This window comes from Lutjanus erythropterus, chromosome 18 (genome assembly GCF_056507025.1).
Source record: "Lutjanus erythropterus isolate fLutEry1 chromosome 18, fLutEry1.hap2, whole genome shotgun sequence".
Lineage (NCBI taxonomy): Eukaryota > Metazoa > Chordata > Actinopteri > Lutjaniformes > Lutjanidae > Lutjanus > Lutjanus erythropterus.
In genome coordinates, this window is record NC_139334.1 from 25,485,586 (window position 1) to 25,508,128 (window position 22,543).

Genomic DNA, 22,543 nt, shown 5'->3' on the forward strand with positions numbered 1-22,543 from the left:
GCATTGTGCTTTTATTTACGTTTTACAGGACGCGACAACTTTTTTGGAATTGGTTTTTTTGATAAGTGAAGTCACATCTGTGCGGATGTTTACGATGGTACCTGAAGGCAGCATGTGTTCCAATCTCTTTGTAGTTACCGCCACCTAGCGATAACAGCAGGAAAATATATTTTCAAGCTGAATGAAAGAGACTTGATATCATTTGCAGCCGCCGTAGCCTACTTTTCAAACTGTGCGTCTGCACTCATTTTAACACAATGCAGGTTGAATCACATTCTTTTTTTTTTGCATCATTAAACTGCTGCTGCACACTGAGTGGGAACAACAGACAACAGCGCCCCCTGGCTGCATGCATGGATCCTGCATCACGCTGGGAATAAAAAGCTCCATCATCCTCCTGCGATACGAGCGAGCATCGTTTTGGTGGAGCATCCTCCTCCTCCCAACCCCCGACACCCATGACTACCGACTAGGGTCGCTCATTCACGGACAAACGGAGGGTTATACGGACAGTATTATGGCGAAGCACCGCAAAGACAGAGACAGCTGGGGTGAGTGTACGTACAACATTTGATATTTTGCTCTCCTTGACGCACATACACATTTTTTTTATTATTCCCGTCGAGGCGAGGGTGTCAAAGCAATGCAGCCAATTAGATGTTTATTTCAGACTCCACCGTGAAGGGCTTGTTTTCGTTTCGAGTAAAATGTGACCACGGTGTTTTTATTTTGGTCCTGATAATATCTTACAGCGAGAAATACGCCGCTTTCCCCTCACTAAATGGAGCAATCAAGCATAAGCGACCATCTATAAATAAAAAAAATATGTTTCACCATTAAAACGGGATGTTTTTTTTAATAATCAACACAGAAAATACTCTGTCAGGGCGGTTCAGGCCCCAAAAGGCCTGAAAATAACCTTCTGATCTTATTATTTATCACACTGAGCCTCTTGTGATGCTCTTTGGTGCATCTGCCATCAAATTATGTAATATTGCATCAGTAAATAGCTTGTCACCATCATCTTTATACTAATCATCACTGCTATCATCATCATCATCACCTCCACCACTATGATTATGATAATAACAGCATCCTAATTGTCCCTGACATCACTCCATGGCCCATGTTAACTTTAAATCCAGGCCTGCAGAGGGGGGAAAAATGACTGACTGTATCAAGGTTGATGGAAAAGAGGGGGAAAATGCTGCTGTGTGTCATTAGAGAGTTTATCTGGGCTGACCCACTTTAAGCAGACAGTGCTTCTGTTCTGACGTCTTCTTTGCTTGTTTTTAAGGGCAGCAGTGGTAACATGATCAGGTTTAACCAGGGAGGCAGGCCCGGGTGAGGCCTCCTCCTCCTTCTCCGACTTCTTCTTCTTCTGCAGGAGATGGGGAGTCAAACTGACAGTCCTCTTCAGGCCCTGGATGTTTCCTCCTTAAATTATTCACTGTGCATTCTTGGCACCCTTCATTAATTTTTTAGCACGCTCCCAAAATTTTTTTTGCTACTCCTTAATCTGTCACAGTGGCTTTGTAACACTCATAGGCATGCTTAATTTGCAATTACATCCTTAAAATGAACATCACAGCAGCAGCCACACAGACTGGAAGTGAGTGATCTGTTTGAGGATTTTCTTCCTTTTTTTGAATCCTTGCAGAATAGGGATCGAATCTGTGCCATGGACATGTTATATATTTTAAAAACTAAACTTAAATCATAAAATGGCCATGATATGTCATCAGAGATTAAGGAAACATGCCAAGTTGAAATACTTGCTTCTCTGACAACACTGCAGCTGTGCTGTGCTCCTTTGAAAACTCTATTCCCATAACTTGTGTTATTGTTTCATGTCAATTACATTTCAAATTAATGCCGAATGTTTCTGGAATGAGTAAGTGTCTGTTTATGAGCCATAAGAAATCATTAATATTCTTTTAGGAGGAGTGGATGTTTTATAGCTGTTAAATTGAACAAAATGTTAATGGAGTTTGGCAGGCAGTGAGACAGGCAGTCAGTGAACTTGCTTGTCTTGCACTCCTGCAGTGTTCCTGCTGCCTGCCTGAGCTTCCTCGAGTATGGGGAGGAAGCGGCGAGGGGAAACAACCTGCTTCAAACACAGATTGTATATTAAATAGGATTTCATCTATTTAATATACTATCTATTGCTCCAACTAGCCATTTGGGCTCCACTACTCATTTTTGCTGCCCGATTGTTACACATTGCAACTTTAATTCTTCATCCTTTTGTCAGCACTGTGCAACACACTCGTTTATCCATCCAAACTGTGCAGTGGTCAACCTCAGCCTATTTCATTTATTTGCTCTACATGATTTCTAAATGGAAGATTTTTTTTCATAAAAGGACTGAAAGCAGAAAGTTTTTAGCAGTGCATTAGCAAATACATGAAATCCAGCCACATGGCATCAGTATGAGAACAGTCAAAGTTGAAATATCTTTTATTTAAAAAAAAAAAAACCTAATAACATCTAAGAAATCATTTAGGCAACAGGACTGAATGTTATATACTTACAATATGATAACAAATACAGAAAACAGAGGAAGTGAACTTACTTTTGATCTTCCCATGGCCTTCAGGAGACTCCAATGATGCTGCTTCCTGTTGGTCATGTGATTTGTGGAATGTCCCAAATTTTCAGAGGGGTGAGTGTGACAGGGTAACAGGAATGGATAAAAGCGTGGGAACACAACTAAAATGTGTATTTTAACTAACATATTATGAATTTCTGATGAGAAAATGGGAATTTAGAGCCACACAATATTACAAAACAGTCACACACTTGTATGTAAAAATGTAAAAATGTAACACACGTTACATTTCGTGGTGTTGTGTTTAAAGAGTGAAGACGGGGTAAAATTCTATTTTTTCAGTGTTCTAGGTAGATTTTATTAAGGTTTTACACGATGCATCTTCAAATTGCAATTATACAGATTCATTTCATGCATATTTATTTATTTAATGTCCAGAAGATGGGAAAGGCACCGATTCAGTGGAATGGCCCATGGGTATCGAGAACCGGTTCCTGACTGGTCCATACTGAAATATTTATCAGCTGTTGGACGAACAATATTGCTGTCAGTATTTATGTAGTGTTAAATAGATAGAGAAGATAGACTGATATTATCAGCTGATATGGGCCTGATATTGGCTGATCACAGATGTATCAGTATTGGTGTATATGTTTTCTGTTATGCACTGATATGAAAGTGTTTTTTTTTCTTTTTACAGAACATACAGTACAGAAAAACAATGCTTTAGGTGAATTTAAATTTAGCACAATGGGGAACATTTATGAGAACAAGAGGAGCTCTCTGGCAGGTGTCAGAGTTAGCAATTAACTGATGCTGACATTTATTTAGCTGTTGATTTTATTTTTATTTATTCTTTGATTCTTTTCTCAGACTTATTTTCTAGAATTGGATGAATGTACATTTTAAATGATTTTACATGCTTTAGTTAAATATTCTTCAGTAAAGTTAATTGATTAAGAAAGCAGCCTTCAGAGTACCTTTAATAGTCATATTGGTGCACAGTTCACATAGAAAAGGTCTAAAAATTCACATTATCAGCCACCATATTGGTAATTGGTGACTTTTGCCCCACTAAAATCATTATCAGCATCAGCCATGAAAATGCCACTAAATTCAACAGCTCAGGAAATAAGTTGACTTATTTCTGCAAAAAAAGTAAGAAATAACTGTTTAATCTTTTCACATCTGTTCATGTCATGTTTTTATGTATTTTTGCGCCAAATGTACCAAAAGATTAATAACATTCTGGACAAATTACGCTGCTATCAGTATTTATGTAATGAAAAAAATATATAGACAACAGGGCAAAATGTTTTAAATGTGAGCTTACTTTACTAAATTTATGGAAAATGCAGCTAAATGCAATAACTCAAATAATTCAACTGTTATTTCAGAAAAAAAAAACAAAAAAACTTTTCATGTCATGCCTTTAGTTTTTGCACCAAATTATGGCAAGTAGTATCAATGAGAGTATCAGTATCGATATTAATTAAAATCCTAGCGATACCCGCTCCTATTGCAGAATATCATTGGCCGGACAGTTTGCTGTAGTATGCTGCATATATTTACATGTATGGGGGTTTTGGAGGTGGAAATCTCTGCATCAGATTCAGGACGGTCATGCAGTGTGAGCGCTCTACATGAGACAGCAGAGACTGGAAACACACTGAGTCACTGCCTGGAAAGTGCCGGAAAGATCTCTGAATGCACATGATCTCATTGGCTACAAACAGATGGGATGGAGGAATGGATGGATAGCATGGCGTGATTCATCATTAGTATTAACAAGCTCGCAGGCGGTGATATTGATCTGACTGGGGCAAACAGGAAGAAATAATGGACTCAACATTTCTGTTTCCTTGTCTAATGGGCCACTAAGTTTGCATCTCATCACTGAGAATAAGTTCTGGCTGCTTACTGACTCGTATAATAGCATTTTAGTTTATTTCCCAGTGCTAATTAGTAAGTAATTATGTAGAAAAATGTCAGCAGATTATCATCATCATGATCATTTTTCTGCATGCAACTATATTCAAAGTTGGACCATGTTTAGTTAAAGGGATAGTCCACCCACAAAGCAAAAATACAGATTTTTCCTCCTGCCTATAGTGCTGTTTACCCATCTAGACTGTTTTGGTGTGAGTTGCAGAGTTTTGGAGATATCAGCTGTAGAGATGTCTGCCTTTTCTCAACTTGTGGTAAAGCATAAAAAAAAAAATATTTGAAAAACTCAACACCAGTGTCTCTTTCTAGAAATTATGACCCAGTTACTCAAGATAATCCACAGACCTTGTGAGCAGACGTTCAGGATAGGTTCAAAAGTAAACATTTGAAGGCATTGATTTAATGATCACATTTAGACCATATTATCATCAGGATTTGACATTTTCAGTCCTCTGCAATGTGTAAATAACAGCATACTGTGACTTTGGACCTTCACTAAGAAACTAGAGCCAAATATATCGGTTGGAAGCCAGACAAAAAACTGCCAGGACTCAACTCAACAGTTGCCTTGATGAAAGTCTTGTGTTTAACCCACTCTTCCACTTCATTTTCATATTCATGAAATTTGTTTGTAACTCTTTATACTACAGTCTCAGTGCACCTAAGCTGCAACCACTAGGGACTTCCTTAAAACTTGGTACTTCACCCAGATCACTGTGGTTTTTCATGACGTTTCCATGTGTGAAAGATGAACAATTCTGATGAATAATCAATGTACTGACTGTAAGCTTGAGTGTAAAATCAATGCAGCATTGTACCCAGGAAGGCTAGTGTGCTTACGCATTGTTAACATCTGGAAGAAGGAATGATTGAATAAAATCAGCAGCTGTTGTTCTTGTATATAAGGCAAGATATTTTGTAGGAGACCCTCAGAGAACATTGTGCTTGAGTCTTCTCGCCATGCTGCATGAAGTAAAGAGATCTGATCCATCATACCGTCTTGGTAATTCTTCAGAGAACTAGCAACTCTCACGATTTAGACGAAGAATTTTTTCCACACGCGCATGCTTCAGTTAGCTCCTGGGCAGGTTTGGTGACCATGCACTGCCACCGGGTGAGATACCAAGTTTTTAGGAAGTCCTGTGACCCATATGTCTAAGTACTTGTACTCGTTAGACTACAGGAAAAGAACAGTTTCTTTAATTTACATTAAGAAGTCTCATTGCAATGTCTGGCAAGTCTTTATGAGATTTTATATGAAAAATTAGTGCACTGAAATTGCGTCTCTGTGTAGACAGCATTTCACCTGCCAGTAAAATATGATTTTGGAGAAATGACGGACGGCCTCAGACGCTCAAATCGAAGATCAACCAGTTTTTCTGAAAATCAATGTGGAAATCAGAGTTGGTGCTCATCTTGCTAGCTAGCTCAGTGTTGCTAATGTTACAGGTCAGCCAAAGAGGACAACATTCATGTTTACATCCCACACTGTGACAAGCATGGGCCTCTCTTCCATGAGTAGATGCACACTTCCTTCTGCGCAGTGACACGGTTAGGGGTTTGGTTCAGTTTGGTAGAAAGAAAATACTTCCTACATGAAACTGCTCACAACAAGGTCTGTGGATTATCTCGAGTAACCGAGTGCCAACTAGTTCCAAGAAGAAGAAGAAGACAGACGCCTCTAAAATATGGCAACTCGCACTCCTTTTTTCTCCAGGGCCCTACTACATTATTTGATCCTTTTTCCTCCCTCTGTTTTGTCTTTCCAGGGTCCCTCAGTGACAAAAATGTCTACGACTGGAGCTCAGAGGAGGAGGAGCCGGATGGGCGAGCCCGGCCCGTGCAGGTGCTGCTGGTCAAAGACGACCACACCTTCGAGCTGGACGAGGCGGCGCTGGGCCGCATCCTGCTGGCCGAGGAGGTCAGAGACCGCGAGGTGGTGGCCATCTCTGTGGCCGGAGCTTTCCGCAAGGGCAAGTCCTTCCTCATGGACTTCATGCTGCGTTACATGTACAACCACGTAAGTATCAGTGCAGGGTATGGAGTTGAGCCTTAAACATGCAACACAAGCTTTATTTTGTTTTTTTACTTTTGCTCAAAGGTGAAATTTAAAGCCTCAGAGCACTATCCAGTGGACCACAGAGGGGGGTGGCACTATCAGATGGTTAGATTAAAATTAATTTATTTATTTACTTTTGGTAATTTTCAAAGCTAGTTATTTTTATTTTTATCTAAATTTCAGTGACAAGTTACATTAGAATATCCCCAGGCCAATCAGGACACACCATCAGGTAAATGTTTTTTTTGCCACTGTTAGCTAGCTAACGTTCCCTTGGATGCAGTGACGCAAAATAGATCAGTTTTTGAAGCAAAAAAGTGACACTGGTGGAAATGAGGAAATGTGACCACAACAACATAATTATTTTTTTCTCCTTCTTTTGTCATGTTATGCTTTCTTTCTCAATTATTTAGAAAGGTAGTCCTCAAATCTTTTCGGTTGATACTGGGAGCAAATCGCACAAAAAATGCGAAAGCGCCAGTGTTTTGTTTGTTTGTCCGTTCTGGGCTGCTGTAGAAACATGGAGGTTTTAGATGGAAGAGGACCTGCACCCTCTGAATATATAAAGTGCTCATTTTTAGGGAACAGGTGATTAAACACTAATGAAAACACACTTATGAATATTATGTTCAATTTCTGACATATTCTGCCCACAAATCCCTGTAAATTTTACACACAGGACCTTTAAATGTGATGACTGCAGTATAAATTTGCATACTGGGGTTCGACCAGTGTTCCAAGTTCAAAATCTTTATTTGTCCCAGAGGGGCCACTGGTTCTGCCACAGTAGCAATAAGAACAACAACACAGTGCAAGACACACAAGATAAAAGGCCACACGCACAAAACAACACATAATGAAAATGAAAATGAACAAAAGCTGCAAAATTAGTGAAAAAGAAAGCTGATGCTGACCCGTACTTCACAGAGCGGAGCAGCGAAATGACAGATAAAGAGAATTTATATGTGTTTTAGCTTGTGGCAGGAACCAGAGGGCAGGAACGTCAACTCTAAGTGCAGGGGGCGGGTGCTGTCACATTTAATGGATTCTGTTCTCTTTAGAAACTGTTTTTCTTACAGTTCTGATGGAGTTTTCTGCAGAGAGATGGCAATTTTTCTTTCATCACCCTTGTTAATGAGTTTATAAAGCAAAGTCATCAGGGATTTGTCAACTTGGAACTTGGCTAACTTCAGTACCAGTAATTTTCTACTGAGAGCTGCCAGTATCTGATACTTTACTGACATTTAATTCCAATTAAAGGTCCGGTGTCTAAGATTTACAGGGATTTATTGGCAGAATATGTCAGAAATTTAATGTAATACTAATAAATATGTTTTAATTTGTGTAAAACTGAAGAGTTGTTTATATCTACAGTGGACATTTTCCATGTTGAACCCCCATGTTTCTACAGTAGCCCAGAACGGACAAACCAAACACTCGCTCTACATGCAGTCTTTCATATTTCACTATAGGTTGTCCTGTACGCTGAGGAAGGGGAGAATGAAACAAGGCGCTGGCAAACTCAGTGCTAGATGCCACAAAATCCTAAACACTGGTCCTTGAAGTGATCATTTAAGGACCACTTGTTTTAATAGATTAAAAATAGTCTGAGTTTCTTGGGCATCAGGGTACAGAGTCACTATGAAATAGCTGTGTGTTTTTGTGTTGGTATTTCTTTTGTCCTTTTTTTTAATCTGATGTGGGTTTTTGATTGTTTTTATTAATTAATTAAATTTTCTTTCTTTAAGTATTATGACTACACGCTTTATTGTCTATGTGTGAAATATGTGCAAAACGCCAATAAAAAATCTTAAAAAATAAATACATAAAATAGTTTAAATAAATCTATGGTGAACAAATACTGTACTGCAGATAGCTTTTACTCTCGCAGGGACAAATAGTGTTGTTGATGTAAAGCTCATCCAGGGGCAGAGCCACAAGATCAGCTGGTCCTATGATAATACTTGTTCTTCTCTTATCAGTATTGAAAAGTCTGTAATTTAGCTGATTATTGGAGGTACAGTACAGAAATTAATTTATATACATTTAAATCAGTTAATAATAGAATATGAGGTAAAAAAAAAAAAAAAAGGAAAATGTTTGCAAAAAACATTCAGAAAAGAAAACAGGAATGCAAAAATATACTTGCTGCAGTTAAAGGTTTGGTGAGCCAGTCTGAAGAAAGATTCTCATTCTCAGGTTGTCAAATACTGACATTTTGATAATGAGACTCAACAGTCAACCACTTTACTGACCTGTGAAGTCTTCTGTCACGGGCAAGATTTTCTAAAGCCTGAGAACAGACGAGGAGGAGCAGAAGACTTTTTTTTCTCAGACCATATGAATGACATTGTGCTTAAAGGTTATTATGTCCAGTTATGCTGAATATAAACTTTGTACTCAAGCTTTAAAGGGATGTTCATCATATTATTGGTGCATAATTGTATTTTAGTACAGATTTTTTGTTTGCAATTTTTGTCGCTGCTATATAAAACAGAAAGCAGCAGACCACATACTGACCAAAGTCCCCACATTTAAATAAAAACAATATAAAGATTCAAACCGCTGACACCAACATGTCTGATCCTGTTGCGTTCAGGCGTCTGACAGCTGGCTCGGAGACGCAGACGAGCCCTTGACCGGCTTCTCCTGGAGAGGGGGCTCAGAGAGGGAGACCACCGGGATCCAGATCTGGAGCGAGGTCTTCCTGGTGGACAAACCAGACGGAAGAAAGGTGAAGCCTGTGACAACAATGCACTGCATTCAGCAGACTATTACAATGCAACCAGGTACAAAGAGACATAATTAAATCTGACACGGACACTTTATTAACCTCAGACCATAAGCCTTTATATTCATGGTTCCACACATTCACACGCTGCCCAGTGAATCCACACTCTGGCCGTTTAACTTTTAATGAAGCCATTGTTTGCATATTGACACTTCTAAGTAGCTTCTTTTATGGCTGAATCAGCCAAATGTCTCTCATCTTTAGTCTGCAGAGAGGCAGCAGCAGAGCAAAGGAAAAAGCCAGAGTGCCACAGGGTGTCAGTTTTAAATCTGATCCTAATTTATTGTACTTTATTTTCAAGAGCCTTTTTTTATTTAAATCACCATTGAAAACCAAATCAACCTGCTGATGAGGTCAGATGGCTCCTTTCTAATTTTTCATGCCAGCGCTTCTCTAATCCTCCATATACTCTGTTACACCTCACTTTCCTGAGGCATACTGAGATTAACTTGCAGCAGAGGTCAGCGTCTTCGTCTGTTTCGTTTCACAGGTCGCTGTATTGCTAATGGACACGCAGGGAACGTTTGACAGCCAGTCGACGCTGAGGGATTCAGCCACGGTGTTCGCTCTGAGCACCATGATCAGCTCCATGCAGGTACGATGACTTTCACCCGTCCAACCCAGCTTTGCTTTAATAATCAGCATATTTATGTGACTTAATGCATGCAGGTTTGAATTTTTAGCCAGGCTAGTGGTGTGGTTCTGTGAGCGGTTTGCCTGTGCACCACTTTGGTCCAGATTGAAATATCTCAACAACTACTTGATGGTTTTTAAGTCTCACTTCATGTTTTCTTCTTGTTCATACGATTGAATATTTGAGCATCACAGTGCAGAGTGATGTATGTGCAGAGTTTGACTCTAGAAGGTTGTTTTTGAAAGTCAATCCTGCTCCAGTTTGCAAGAACACATACACACTGAGAGTGCTCTTTACCGTGTAGTAGGAGACATCTTGTGCCCTTTAGAAATGAACAAAATTTGCATAGTCATAGATAGTGGAATTTTTAACGAGGTAGAAGGAGTAGATTCTTTTTAACGTGGAAATTATAATTTTTCTACTGAAAAAACATACAAGAAACACATTATTCTTTCAAGCAGACTGTATATTTTAATACATGTCTGGAGGGGATCTTTAAATGAGTTTGTACAGACATTCATGTCCCCCTTCAGGATGAGTTGTAATTACTTTGGCAATCCCATTATTTTTCAGTTAGTGCAAGGGTGCCAAAGTTTTTCCGTCGGAGGGCCAAAACCGGAGCTTAATGGTGGCCCACGGGCCAAAAGCAAACAGCTATTGTCTTGTATTTCTAAGGTGCAAAATTGTACTAAGATCCCAAGCTCACAAAGTGTCACTCTGCCTGCTGTGATCCATTTAAAGAGCATTTTATCCCATAAAACATAAAAGAACATAAACAGCATTTTGGGCTATAATTTTTTTTTTTACATCTATTTTTTATTTAATTTTTTTGCTAGAAACATCTGGCAGGCCAAATTGAACTGGGCACCGCTTCGGGCAGCACTGATCTAGTGCCTTCATCATCACAAATCCCATCATCCTCAGCTGCACTTTGTCTTTACTACTAATTGATGCTAAGAGCGTTTAGCATTTAGCTTATTCGCTAACTTTTAGCCTTGTTTGCTCATTGACTGTTATGTTCCTCGTTTTTTCACACCAGAATGATTTTTATAAAATGTAGAATATGCAGAATTTGTCAGATGCTGTTTGTGAACACACCAGAAAGATAACTGATTGTTGAGTCGCAGATGTTTTTGGTTGGAAAGCATCTGAAGCACAGCAAAATAATGGAAAAAATAAGAAAATACAGGGTCCCTGCAGATTACAACATTTCGGACTATTTTTATATGAGTCTATATAGTCTAATAGTATGCCTTTAAATAGATGTACCACAAAACTCCATTTGCAAGCACTAAGAAATTATACATGAATGGTCTTTTTCAGGTTTACAACATCTCACAGAATGTACAAGAGGACGACCTTCAGCACTTGCAGGTAACACTGTCAACAAGCTCGTGCATAACTGAGAGCTAAAAGAGCGGAGTCCAGATTTGAAACTTATTGCCAGTTAGTCATAAATATTAATATTTGGCAATATGTGTTGGTTTATAGCAGAAAAATCCTGTGAAAGAAATGCCATTGAACCCAAGAGTTGTAATGAACAGACTTTTATATATATTCAAATTCTGAATTAATGTGTCCCCACTGAATTTCTTGGGAATCCTAGCTGAACTTTGACACAACAAAAATAACTGTGGTTCTTAATCACAACATGTCACATCCTCACTGATTTTGTCTCATCCTTGTTATTACAGCTTTTCACCGAGTACGGCAGATTAGCGATGGAGGAGACTTTCCTCAAACCTTTCCAGGTACTGTTTATCATTATTTCACTTGCTGGAGGGATTTGCAACAGTCTGCTGATCGCATTCAAATGTCAGGATGACATTTAAAAAATATTATCTGTTTGTTTTTAGCATCTTGAAACATTGGATTGAGGTTTGTTATGTAAGGAAATTCAACGAGCGATGGAAAATTTTGATAATCACAGAGAGGATTTGAAAGTGAGCAGCTGTCTGGTATTCAAACTGCTGCAAAAGTGCAGTGAATCAAGACTTTTGAGCATAATGTACAGTGCAAGATTCATCAACAGGAGTTACATGGGAGCTTTTTCTTTTCTTAGTCGATGATTTTCCTCGTTCGAGACTGGAGCTTTCCATATGAGTTTCCCTACGGACAGGAAGGAGGCATGAAATTCCTCGAGAAGAGACTGAAGGTCAGTTGTCACCGATGAGTCTTCAGTTCCCTGTCCTGTCTCATCAGTTTTCTCTGCTGTGATGTTGAACGTCTCACTGATAGTGCGCAGTTTGTATCAGATAAACATGAGGCTAACCAAACCAAACTAATTCACCGTCTAAAACCTGATACCTGTGGTCGTGTTTTGCGGTTTAGATCTCAGAGAACCAGCACGAGGAGCTGCAGAACGTGCGTAAACACATCCACTCCTGCTTCACCAACATCTCCTGTTTCCTGATGCCTCACCCCGGCCTCAAAGTGGCCACCAACCCGCACTTCGACGGAAGAATTAAAGGTACGCTTCCTCTGTCTGACTGGTTCGTTCAGTCTTCCAGGTTGATCCTTCCTTAGCACCACACTTCTTTTTTTGTGAGATGTCTCAACAAATATCGGAAGGATTGCCATGAATTGTGGTACACACAGTTAATGGTCCCCTTAGGATGATTTTCCTTTATTTGCTTTATGACTAAATATTGCAAAAACTAAAGATATTACTATCAGCCTCAGCTGTACTTTGTGTGAAATTAGTGGTTCTTTTTTGGGCCAGTGCCCCCGTATCCATTATCCAGATGCCTTACCCTCCATCATCACAGAAAATGTAGGCTAACTGCCTTATTTGGTGTTATATCATTAAAAAAATATGTAATTAAATGATAAATAATGGATTTGGCTGGACACTTGGAACATTATGATCATTAGTTTCCCAGGGAACAAAAAAGGACATCTGAATACAAATTATATGTAGGACTATTGAACAAATGCAATGGTTAGGAATGTGATTATAAGTCACTGTAAGCTGTCACTGGGTGATTTAAAGGGAAAATTCTGCCCTTTTCATCTGGCTGTACAGTCAGTGTTGCTGGTAAATGTAGTCAGTTGAAGCAATAAATTCTTCAGTGCTGCTGTATTCACTGAGAAAGGTGAGTTCTCCTGCTGCAAATCTGTTGTTCTTCCTGCATCCAGTGATGTCACAGTGATTTCTAGTCTCCACCTCTAGGCAGCTAGGGGGCACGCGAGATGAGTATTTTTGTCATCTAATGCTATGTTTAGGCCAACAGAGTAATAGCTATAGGCTCAGGTGGTGATACACAACAACTTGGGCGTGTGCATCAGGAGTTTGTGCACAGTGCATCCTGGTAGATGTAGGCACTGCCGGCTTGGCACTGTGAGCAGAACTCACCTTTACACTCAGCTAACCCTTTGTCCACTTACTAGCCAGGAGTTAGACAGAGTCAGGAAATGTAAAGATGGCGACAGCTGTAGCCACCACTCTGTGAGCTTCACAATCCCTGCATCCCAAATCACATTCTTTCTTTTCACTTTTAGTACATACTGCAGAGACCCTTACAGAGTACATACTGTTTCATGTAGTATGCATACATTCATTCATTCATTTTCTGTAACCGCTTGTTCCGTAAGGGTTGCGGGTTGCTGGAGCCTATCCCAGCTGACATTGGGCGAGAGGCGGGGCACACCCTGGACAAGTCGCCAGTTCATCGCAGGGCATAGACAGAAAACCACTCACACTCACATTCATACCTATGGGCAATTTAGAGTCACCAATTAACCTAGCATGCATGTCTTTGGACTGTGGGAGGAAGCCGGAGAACCCGGAGAGAACCCACGCAGACACGGGGAGAACATGCAAACTCCGCACAGAAAAGCCCTGCCCCAGCCGGGGAGCTGGGGGATCAAACTCAGGACCTTCTTGCTGTGAAGCGCAGTGCTAACCACTGCACCACCGTGACGCTTAGTATGCATAGTTAGGAGATATTACTTCCTCTACTTCCTCTTGCTCATACACCCTTCACAAAGGACTGTGGATCAGAATAAAATGCATGCTGGCTTGCATACTGCAAAATGCGACATGTTGCAGTAGGACATCCTGGTATTTATTGGCACACTGCATTTGACATACTATATATTGAGACATACTGAATCTTTTTATGGCATACCAAATAGTATGGTGATATGGGTATTGTGTATTAATGCACCATCCGTGATTTATACAGTCTGTTGTACTAACTAGCAAATGTTAGCATGCTAACGCGCTGAACAAAGATGATATTACCAGGTTCTGAGTTGGGTTGACAGGTTGACTAAGTATAACAGGCCTTAATAGAAAGAATCCCAAACATACTGCATATCTACAAATCCACTGTTTGAATTCCAGAGCTGAATCAGGTATAAATATGTAACCACACGGCCGGTGCAGGGCTGAGTATTTATGAATTGTGCAGGAGCAGGTGGTGCACTGGAGCGTTTGAGAAACAGCACCCGGGGGAAACAAGCTGTTTTCATCTGACTGTTTGCTGCTCTGAATTGATGGTACTTCTCACTTATTTCCTGGACTAACACCAGAAGCTGAATATAACTGAGCAAACACAGCTGAATACCTGCACAGACTGCGTGCACTCACCAGCTGTTGTCTCTGCTCCCCGTCCAGAGATCGATGGCGATTTCTTAAACAACCTGAAGGTTCTGGTCCCGTGGCTTCTCAGTCCTCGTAACATCGACGTGAAGGAGATCAACGGCAGCAAAATCACCTGCAGAGGTCTGGTGGAGTACTTCAAGGTCAGAACATAGAACCATGTTACCACGAAACACACAACCCAACACTGAAGTTTCTTTTCTTTTTTTTTTTTAGATAAAACTACAGTCAAATAGACTTTTTTCACAGCAGATGTATTGATATGAAATAGTGGAGTAAACACAAATGTTACCAATGCTACTAATTAAGGTTCTGCTCAGCAAAGGAAGTAATTAATATCATTGGTAACACCTGTGTTAACCCCACCATTTCATATCAATATGGCTGCTGTGAAAAAAAGGCCTATCATCAGCTGTTTTTGCTCTCACTGTGCACTGGACATTAAAGGGATAGTTCAGATAATTCAAAGTGTGGTTGTCACGCCTCCAGTTTGAGGAAGCAGCAGGAGTACTAGTGTAGGAAGCTCAGCAGTGAACTGCTGTGGACAGGGTCAACAGCAAAATGTTTTTTTACCCACCTAAAAAGATCAATATCACATGTATCAAGTGTATGCTATCTTTAGAATATTTTTACAGCTTAACCGTGCAGTCAGACAGCCTTTTCTGATGGGAAACAGCTGTTATATATGTTGTTTCATAATTTTCTCCGCACCAACCAAACTCCATTGGTGAAATCAATCATTTTCACCTCGCAGAGCACAGCAGTTGCTGGTCTCCCGCTGCCTCTGTCTGCTGGTTTGCTTCTGTTATTGTTTTGCTTCTGTTATTGTGTGACTTCTGCATTTTAAATAATTAGTTAAGATTCACCAAAAATGTGACTAATCAAGGTAGCAATGGACCAGGAACTCCTGATTTCTGCGAGTTAAAATAACCATTTTTGCCAATGGAGTCTGGTTGCTGTTGAGAGCGATATGGTTTATATAATGAAGTAAAGCAAGTACAGCATTACTCCTGCTGCTTCTCCTTACTGGGGTTGTGTTGACTATGACATTTACCGTTAACACACTGAAAAAATATGAAATGTGCATTAAAATCATATTGTCCTTTTGTTCTGTACTCCAGCAACTCTGTGTTTCTGCACACGACTGTTAAATCCAATATACTTACTTTATTTCAGGCGTACATCAAAATTTACCAAGGTGAGGAGCTGCCACATCCAAAATCCATGCTGCAGGTACAGTTTCTCCATTGTCTTTCTAGTGGATTTTTTTAAATTGCATATTCATTTACTGGTTTGCCTCGATACACCTTAGTTCATGTTGGTGTACAAGTAACTGTAATGTTTTTTCACACTTGATTTAGGTGCACTTTATGTTTATAATGTGCATATTTTAGAGCCGACTGATATATCTGCCGACCAATATTATCAGACTGATGTTGGATTATATGATGCACCTTTTTTTTAAACAGAATATCATGCAGATTGTTTTTATGTTAACTTTATAGACAGCATTATATGTATATTTGATCACTTGTCTTAATTAAGGTTTAATACATAGATAGTTTGCTCAATTCTTATTTTTAATTTATAGTTGTTTTGAATTATTTCAAACTACAGGTGAACCTTTACTGTGTCAGTGCCCTGATATCATTTTGTTAATTTTAAAATATTCTGCCTCCAGTATATATCTTTGAGGAATCATTGTAAAAAGAATATTTGCCAGTATATCAATATCGGAATTGGCCCCACAAATCCAGTATTGGTTGGACTCTGGTGTAGTATTCTAGGTTTTTAAAGATGTTTGTAGCATCTGTTCTTATACTTCTCCTGTTGTGACACATTTATCAATAAAGTTATTTTTTATTACTTAAAAATAAATGATCAGTATATGTTCATCTGCTTCCTGTCAGGCGACAGCGGAGGCCAATAATTTGGCAGCAGTTGCAGCAGCGAAGGATCTGTATAACAAGAAGATGGAGGAGGTGGGTGAAAACAGGATTTTAAAGTAAATCCAGAACTGTTCAACCAGCTGTCTAATCCGTCTTCACTGACCGTCTCTGTCCTGTCCCCAGGTCTGTGGGGGCGACCGGCCCTTCCTGGCCCCCAGCGAGCTGCAGGCCCGACACAGCGTCATCAGAGAGGAGGCCCTGCAAGTGTTCCGGGGCGTAAAGAAGATGGGAGGCGAGGAGTTCAGCCGCCGTTACCTGCAGCAGCTGGAGGGAGAGATCGACGAGGTCTTTGTCCAGTACATCAAGCACAATGACTCCAAGAACATTTTCCACGCGGCCCGCACGCCGGCCACCCTGTTCGTGGTCATCTTTGTCATGTACGTGGCGGCGGGCATCACAGGCTTTGTGGGCGTGGACATCATTGCCAGCTTGTGTAACATGATCCTGGGTCTGGCGCTGATCACGCTCTGCACCTGGGCCTACATCCGGTACTCCGGGGAATACCGAGAACTCGGCGCCGTCATCGACCAGGTGGCTGGTGCGCTGTGGGACCAGGTAATTCAATCCTTAAAACATAAACATTTAATGAAGTTAAGAACAAATCTGTCTAGCCGTCTAACTTAATCAATGTTTGAATCAATACACAAGTTCATGTTATTAATAATGCACCAGAAAGAGATAAACAGCTGTGTACATGTCAACACACAGACGAACAAAGCATGGACACACACAACACACAGATCAAGTTACTTTTTTCCTAAAAAATATATATATATTTGAGGACAGGAAATAAAAGGAAATGATACTGGCTAACTACCCAACAACAAAAAGAAATTTAGGGCTGTAACTCACTGATTATTCTGCTGATTAATCACTTTATGTCCATCAAAATTTCCCAAAGCCCAAGTGGCCTCACTCAGATCACTTGTTTTGTCCAATCAGACGTCCTGAGTGGTTGGAACTGTATTGAGGTGACAGTGTCTAAACCACTAGAGGGCAACAGTCTCCTTTAAATCAGTGGCAGAAAGACTCAAACCAGACTCATCACAGCAATAATGACTTGTTATTGAACGTGTTTTATGTTATATACTGTATGCATGTATCTGCTGCTCACAGTGTTTGTTTGTTTCTTTCTAATGCCTCTGCAGGGGAGCACGAATGAGGTAAGTGGATCAATCCAAGCTGGAATATTTACAAAGCAAGGGCATCTTTGGGAACAATAATCATGGGCTCAAGTTTCCTCAAAATTGTTACTTTAAAATGAAAAGATAAAAATAAAAGATTTACTGATAATGATGAGGTCATGTTATGCCATGCGCTGCTGAAATGCAGCCTGCTGTTCGCTGTTGGTGTTCAGTAGGAAAACATGGACAGTAGAGGGTGACAGGTGACCTCAAGTGATCAGGTGACCTTCTTTTCTTTACAGATCAGTTTGAGCTCTCGTTCCCTAATTCATGCAGCTAATTCTTTTGCCACTGAAAAACATCTTACAATAAAGTATATTAACCTTCATGGATCATTCATTTAGATCCTCACAGCAACATTTGCAAATAAATATAATATGAAGGGTTTTTTAGTAACACTTTCTATGATGTCCATGTTTATAATGCTGTCGAATGCATTATAAACATACTTATAATGCATTATACTCATATACTTTAATAATTTATTAGATGAAGTATCATAATACTTGCTGCTGGTCACTCATTGACAAGGATCATAAAGTATTATAATTTTCACAGTTGTAATGCATTATAACTCTTATATAATGCATTACAATTGGAGAACTATGATACTTGGCTTTATAAGTCATTATAAAATGTCTTACAGTGTGTTAAGCATTTAGCATTATGTTTTATGAATATTAATGAGCGCTTATAACTATAATAATACATTTTATAAGCACAACATATAAGTATGTTTACAAAGCATTATAAGCAGCTGTGTCATAATGTGCTACGATTATTGTTATAAAGCAGTTTCAAGCAGTTTTAGAGTCCTTATAACTATGATTACACATTTTTGTAAGCACATTATAATGTATTTATTATAAATTCTAATTATTATAAGTATGTTTAAAATGCATTATAATGCATTATAGACATCAGTGTAATAACAGGTTATGATTATTGTTATAAAACATTATGAATTATTATGACTGTTAATAACTGTAATTATACATTTCTATTAGCACAATATAATGCAGTGTTTAAAATGCTTTATAATGCATTATACATGCATTATACATGTAAGTGTCATAATGGATTATGATTGTTGTTATAAAGCACTATGAATACTTGAGTGTAACTAATTATATGTCATAATGTCATAAGCCCAATATAATGCTTATTAAGTATGTTTATAGGGTGTTATAATGCATTGTAGACATGGGTATAATAGAAAATGTTACTTTTTTATCTGTCACTTTATGTGTCACATTGTTGACTATTTCTGTCACCATCACCCATCGACATTTCTCCCAGAACTGCTCCTCTGCATCTTATCTTAAGTGTTCATTGGGAGTTAATTTCTCCACCTTTAACCTCCTCTCCCTCTTTCTGTCTCATCTCTCCTCCGCAGGCTCTCTACAAGCTGTATAATGTAGCGGCCAATCACAGGCACCTGTACCACCACGCCTTCCCCGGGCCTCAGGTGGAGGAGGTTGCCGAGGAGCAGGACAAGAAGAGGGACTGATTAGATAAGACAGAGTACAGCAGGGACTTCCTGGTGATGGACAGGAGGAGGAGGAGGAGGAGGAGTAGGAGGAGGAACATCCTCACCCATCAGGCACTCTTTTATTCTGGTATTGGCTGGCGCTGCCCACCAATACATCCACTACTTTAAACCTAATAACGGACTGTATAATGTTCATGTATAGGCAATGTCAGAGCACCTCCTCAGCGGGTGCCTGCTTTCAAGCGATGGATGCCCATTTGTCATTGTCTCTCACTTTTTGTCTGTGGAAAAAAAAATAACAACACCTGTACAGATACTGTAGGCACTCTGCCAGAGGAGACCTCGGCATATCCAACCTCCAGTCAGCTGTTGATTTCATATCAGACGGGTTCTTTTTTTCCCCCCATCATTTGTCACCGGCGACGATTTTCAAAGTATAGCCAAATCTGTGAAATCCCCATTTGTGACGATTGTTCTGTTCTTTGAAGTTTAGTGCTGTTTATAAGAAACAATATCTATGATCTGCGATGTTTGAAAGCCAAAATATGTACTGTATGTTAAATAATGAAGCGTTACAAGCATCATCAGCATGGTAAATGGTTAATGTCTGTCATCTTTAAGCTCTAAAACCAGGTATTCTTTATAAAAAAAAATTGAGTTTTAATGGTTGTGACAAAGTGGTATCGTGCCATAACATGTAAAAATGATTTTGCATCTACTGCAGACACTCAGTGGCACATTTATTAGTTGTATACAGTATGTTTTGTTTTGGAGGTTGGTGTTACTTTGAGTTCTGGATCAGGGTTTGTGCTGACGTTTAATTTCAAAATAAGAGCACTGGGTGGAAAGACAAAAACAGAGTGACGACAGTTCAAAGTTTACACACAACATAGCTGACATTATCTCTCACTTTGTAGTCCGCTTGCAGTTTTGTAATTATGCAGCGTCCCAGTGATCCTCTGTATGTGTGCGTTTGGTCTCTGAGGTTGAGGGGAAAGAGTGTGTTTGGTCTCCATTGTGATGTAGAGGTGGTGGGTGAAACCATTGTTGTGTTTTTCACTGAATGTTCGAGCAAATCCGAGGAATGTAGCTATTCTGTGGCCACTGAGGAATCAAAGCTAGTTGTTATTAGGCGGGGCGACAGGCCTGCTTTGGAAAAGGATCCTCATTCCACTTCTCTTTCATCATCTTCACACACTTAAAGGGATAGTTCGGATTATTTAAAGTGGGCGCTGTGTGACATGCTTATCCATAGTCAGCGTGTTACCTACAGTGGATGGCGGGTTGGTGCTCCTCCAGTTTGGAGAAGCAGCAGGAGCACCAGTGTAAGAAGCTAAGCAATGTACTACTGTGGACAAGGTCAGCGGCAAAAGATATTTTTACTGTTGGAGAAATAAAAGACCATGGAGGCAGACAGGTTGAATGTCCATGTTTCTACAGTAGCAAATTTTCTGGCCACAATAGGTTCTCCTACAGGCTTGGAAGGGGAGGGCGTTTGCAGGCTGCAAGCTCACCCCTAAATGCCACTAAATGCTACATACTGGTCCTTTAAGTGTGTGCTATATTTAGAATATTTTCACTGCTTTACCGTGCTGTCAGACAGTCTTTTCCGATGGGAAACTGCTGTTGTGTGAGCCAAATATCTCTCCCTCCAAAGCAGCTGGACTCCATTGGCAAAATGTCTAATTTTACCTTGCAGAAACACATGAGTTGCAGGTTTAATGCTGCCTCAATTTGTTTGTTTGTTTGTGTTATTGTGTGACTTTGGAGAAACTGAACAAAAGCTTTAAAAGTCACACCATAACACAAATAATCGAGGCCCTGGCAGACCAGCAGTTACCGTGTTCTGCAAGCTAAAATTAATGTTCTTGCCAAAGGAGTCTGGTTGAGTGCGAGGGAGCAATATTTGGCTCATTTAACGGCTGTTTCCATTCAGAAAAGGCTGTCTGATGGCAAGGTAAAGCTGTGAAAATATTCTAAATATTGCTTATGCTTAAACTGAGGTGGTTAAAATATGTTTTCCTGCTGATTCTGTCTATAATAGTACAATACTTTGCTTATAGAAGTACTCCTGCTGCTTCTTCAAACTGGGGATGTGCTGACCACCTTCTACTAGGTAACACACTGTACCTCATACAGCCCTACTTCAAAAACCCAAACTACCCCTTGAAGTTGAATCGTCTGTAAAAAAAAACAAAAACAAAAAACTGTTGCATGGTGAAAAGAGGCCAGGCCCTGACTTTTTGTGTTCCCCAAACAGCTTGCATCTGTAAACAAAAGGCTTGTATCGGTGACAGCACTTTTTGGTGTTTGAATACTTTGGCTTAGTAGACTGTTACTGTACATCTGTATAACTGTGGTTATTGTTTTTAGCTCATTCAATCATAGAGCTCACTGTAAATCGTCTGCATCACGTACAGCTGCAGCACTCAAAATGTTTTTTTTTTCTCCATGTCACCAACAGTACAGGAACACTGTCATGCATATTTAGCAAGTTTATACTGAGGTTTGACCTCAAGGGTTGAAAATTTAAAGGCACTGCGGCAGAGTGGCTTCTTGAGTCTTCCACAATGTATAATCAACATCAGTGAGGCCTTCACACAAAGAACCATCTAAGTCCAGTTTAAGATCCATGAGGTTTTAAAATCCCATTTCTTCATGGCTATGTTGAAGTGTCCATTCATAAGTCAGAGAAGTAGCATTTGTTTACGTTGTACATTGTGTTTATCTGCTCGAAAAGAAAAGGGAAAAATGTATGAAAACACATGATTCTTCTTGGATTTAACAATTCATTCCTAAAGCCGCCCCCATCAACACTTAAATCAACTCCGGATGTCGTGGGAGCCTCAGTGTGCTGAAAGGTCAAACGAATCTACACTGCTAAAGTTTCCGCACACGCACTGCAAAATATTAGTTACAAGGAAATAACTAATAAAGTTGGACCAAAATAATGAAAACTAGACTTGGGTAATTTCTTTAAAAATTCCCTCCAGGAATCTTTTAAGATAAAAACACTGGTTATTCTTGCTCGAATAATTACTTGTGACTCATTACGTTAATTTAACTCGCATCTCCTCCTCCTCCTCCCTCATTGAAAAATCCACTGCAAATATTTTCATTTCAAAAGTTTAGCTGTTGGCCACAAGACGTCCATACTCAAGATTTCAAATTTTCAAATCACACTTGATGTCAAAAAATAATCTCGTACACACACTTTTTAAATTATTCAGATTTAAAAGGGGTAACATTGGTATTTTTCAACTGTGTTTTTTTCTAAGTGACTAATGGGGAGAACATTTTTTCAAATCTTGATTGTATTTATTTTTTTTA

At 39.5% G+C, this 22,543-nt stretch overlaps 1 protein-coding gene across 3 annotated transcripts; it reads left to right on the top strand.

Moving 5' to 3' along the window:
• The first annotated feature begins 395 nt into the window (after positions 1–395).
• Positions 396–19,797, top strand: atl1 (atlastin GTPase 1). 3 transcript variants are annotated; one of them, XM_084741995.1, is made up of 13 exons: positions 396–551; positions 6,268–6,518; positions 9,157–9,291; positions 9,839–9,943; positions 11,306–11,356; positions 11,677–11,733; positions 12,045–12,137; positions 12,314–12,452; positions 14,604–14,731; positions 15,765–15,821; positions 16,499–16,570; positions 16,661–17,092; positions 19,118–19,797. In XM_084741995.1, exons 1-13 carry the CDS (start codon positions 518–520, stop codon positions 19,229–19,231), a joined length of 1,668 nt encoding a protein of 555 aa, XP_084598121.1. In that variant the 5' UTR covers positions 396–517; the 3' UTR covers positions 19,232–19,797. The 3 variants fall into 3 exon arrangements, with proteins under 3 accessions (XP_084598121.1, XP_084598120.1, XP_084598119.1); XM_084741994.1 differs by having other exon boundaries at positions 399–557; XM_084741993.1 differs by lacking the exon at positions 396–551 and adding an exon at positions 5,445–5,501.
• The last annotated feature ends 2,746 nt before the right edge of the window (positions 19,798–22,543 follow it).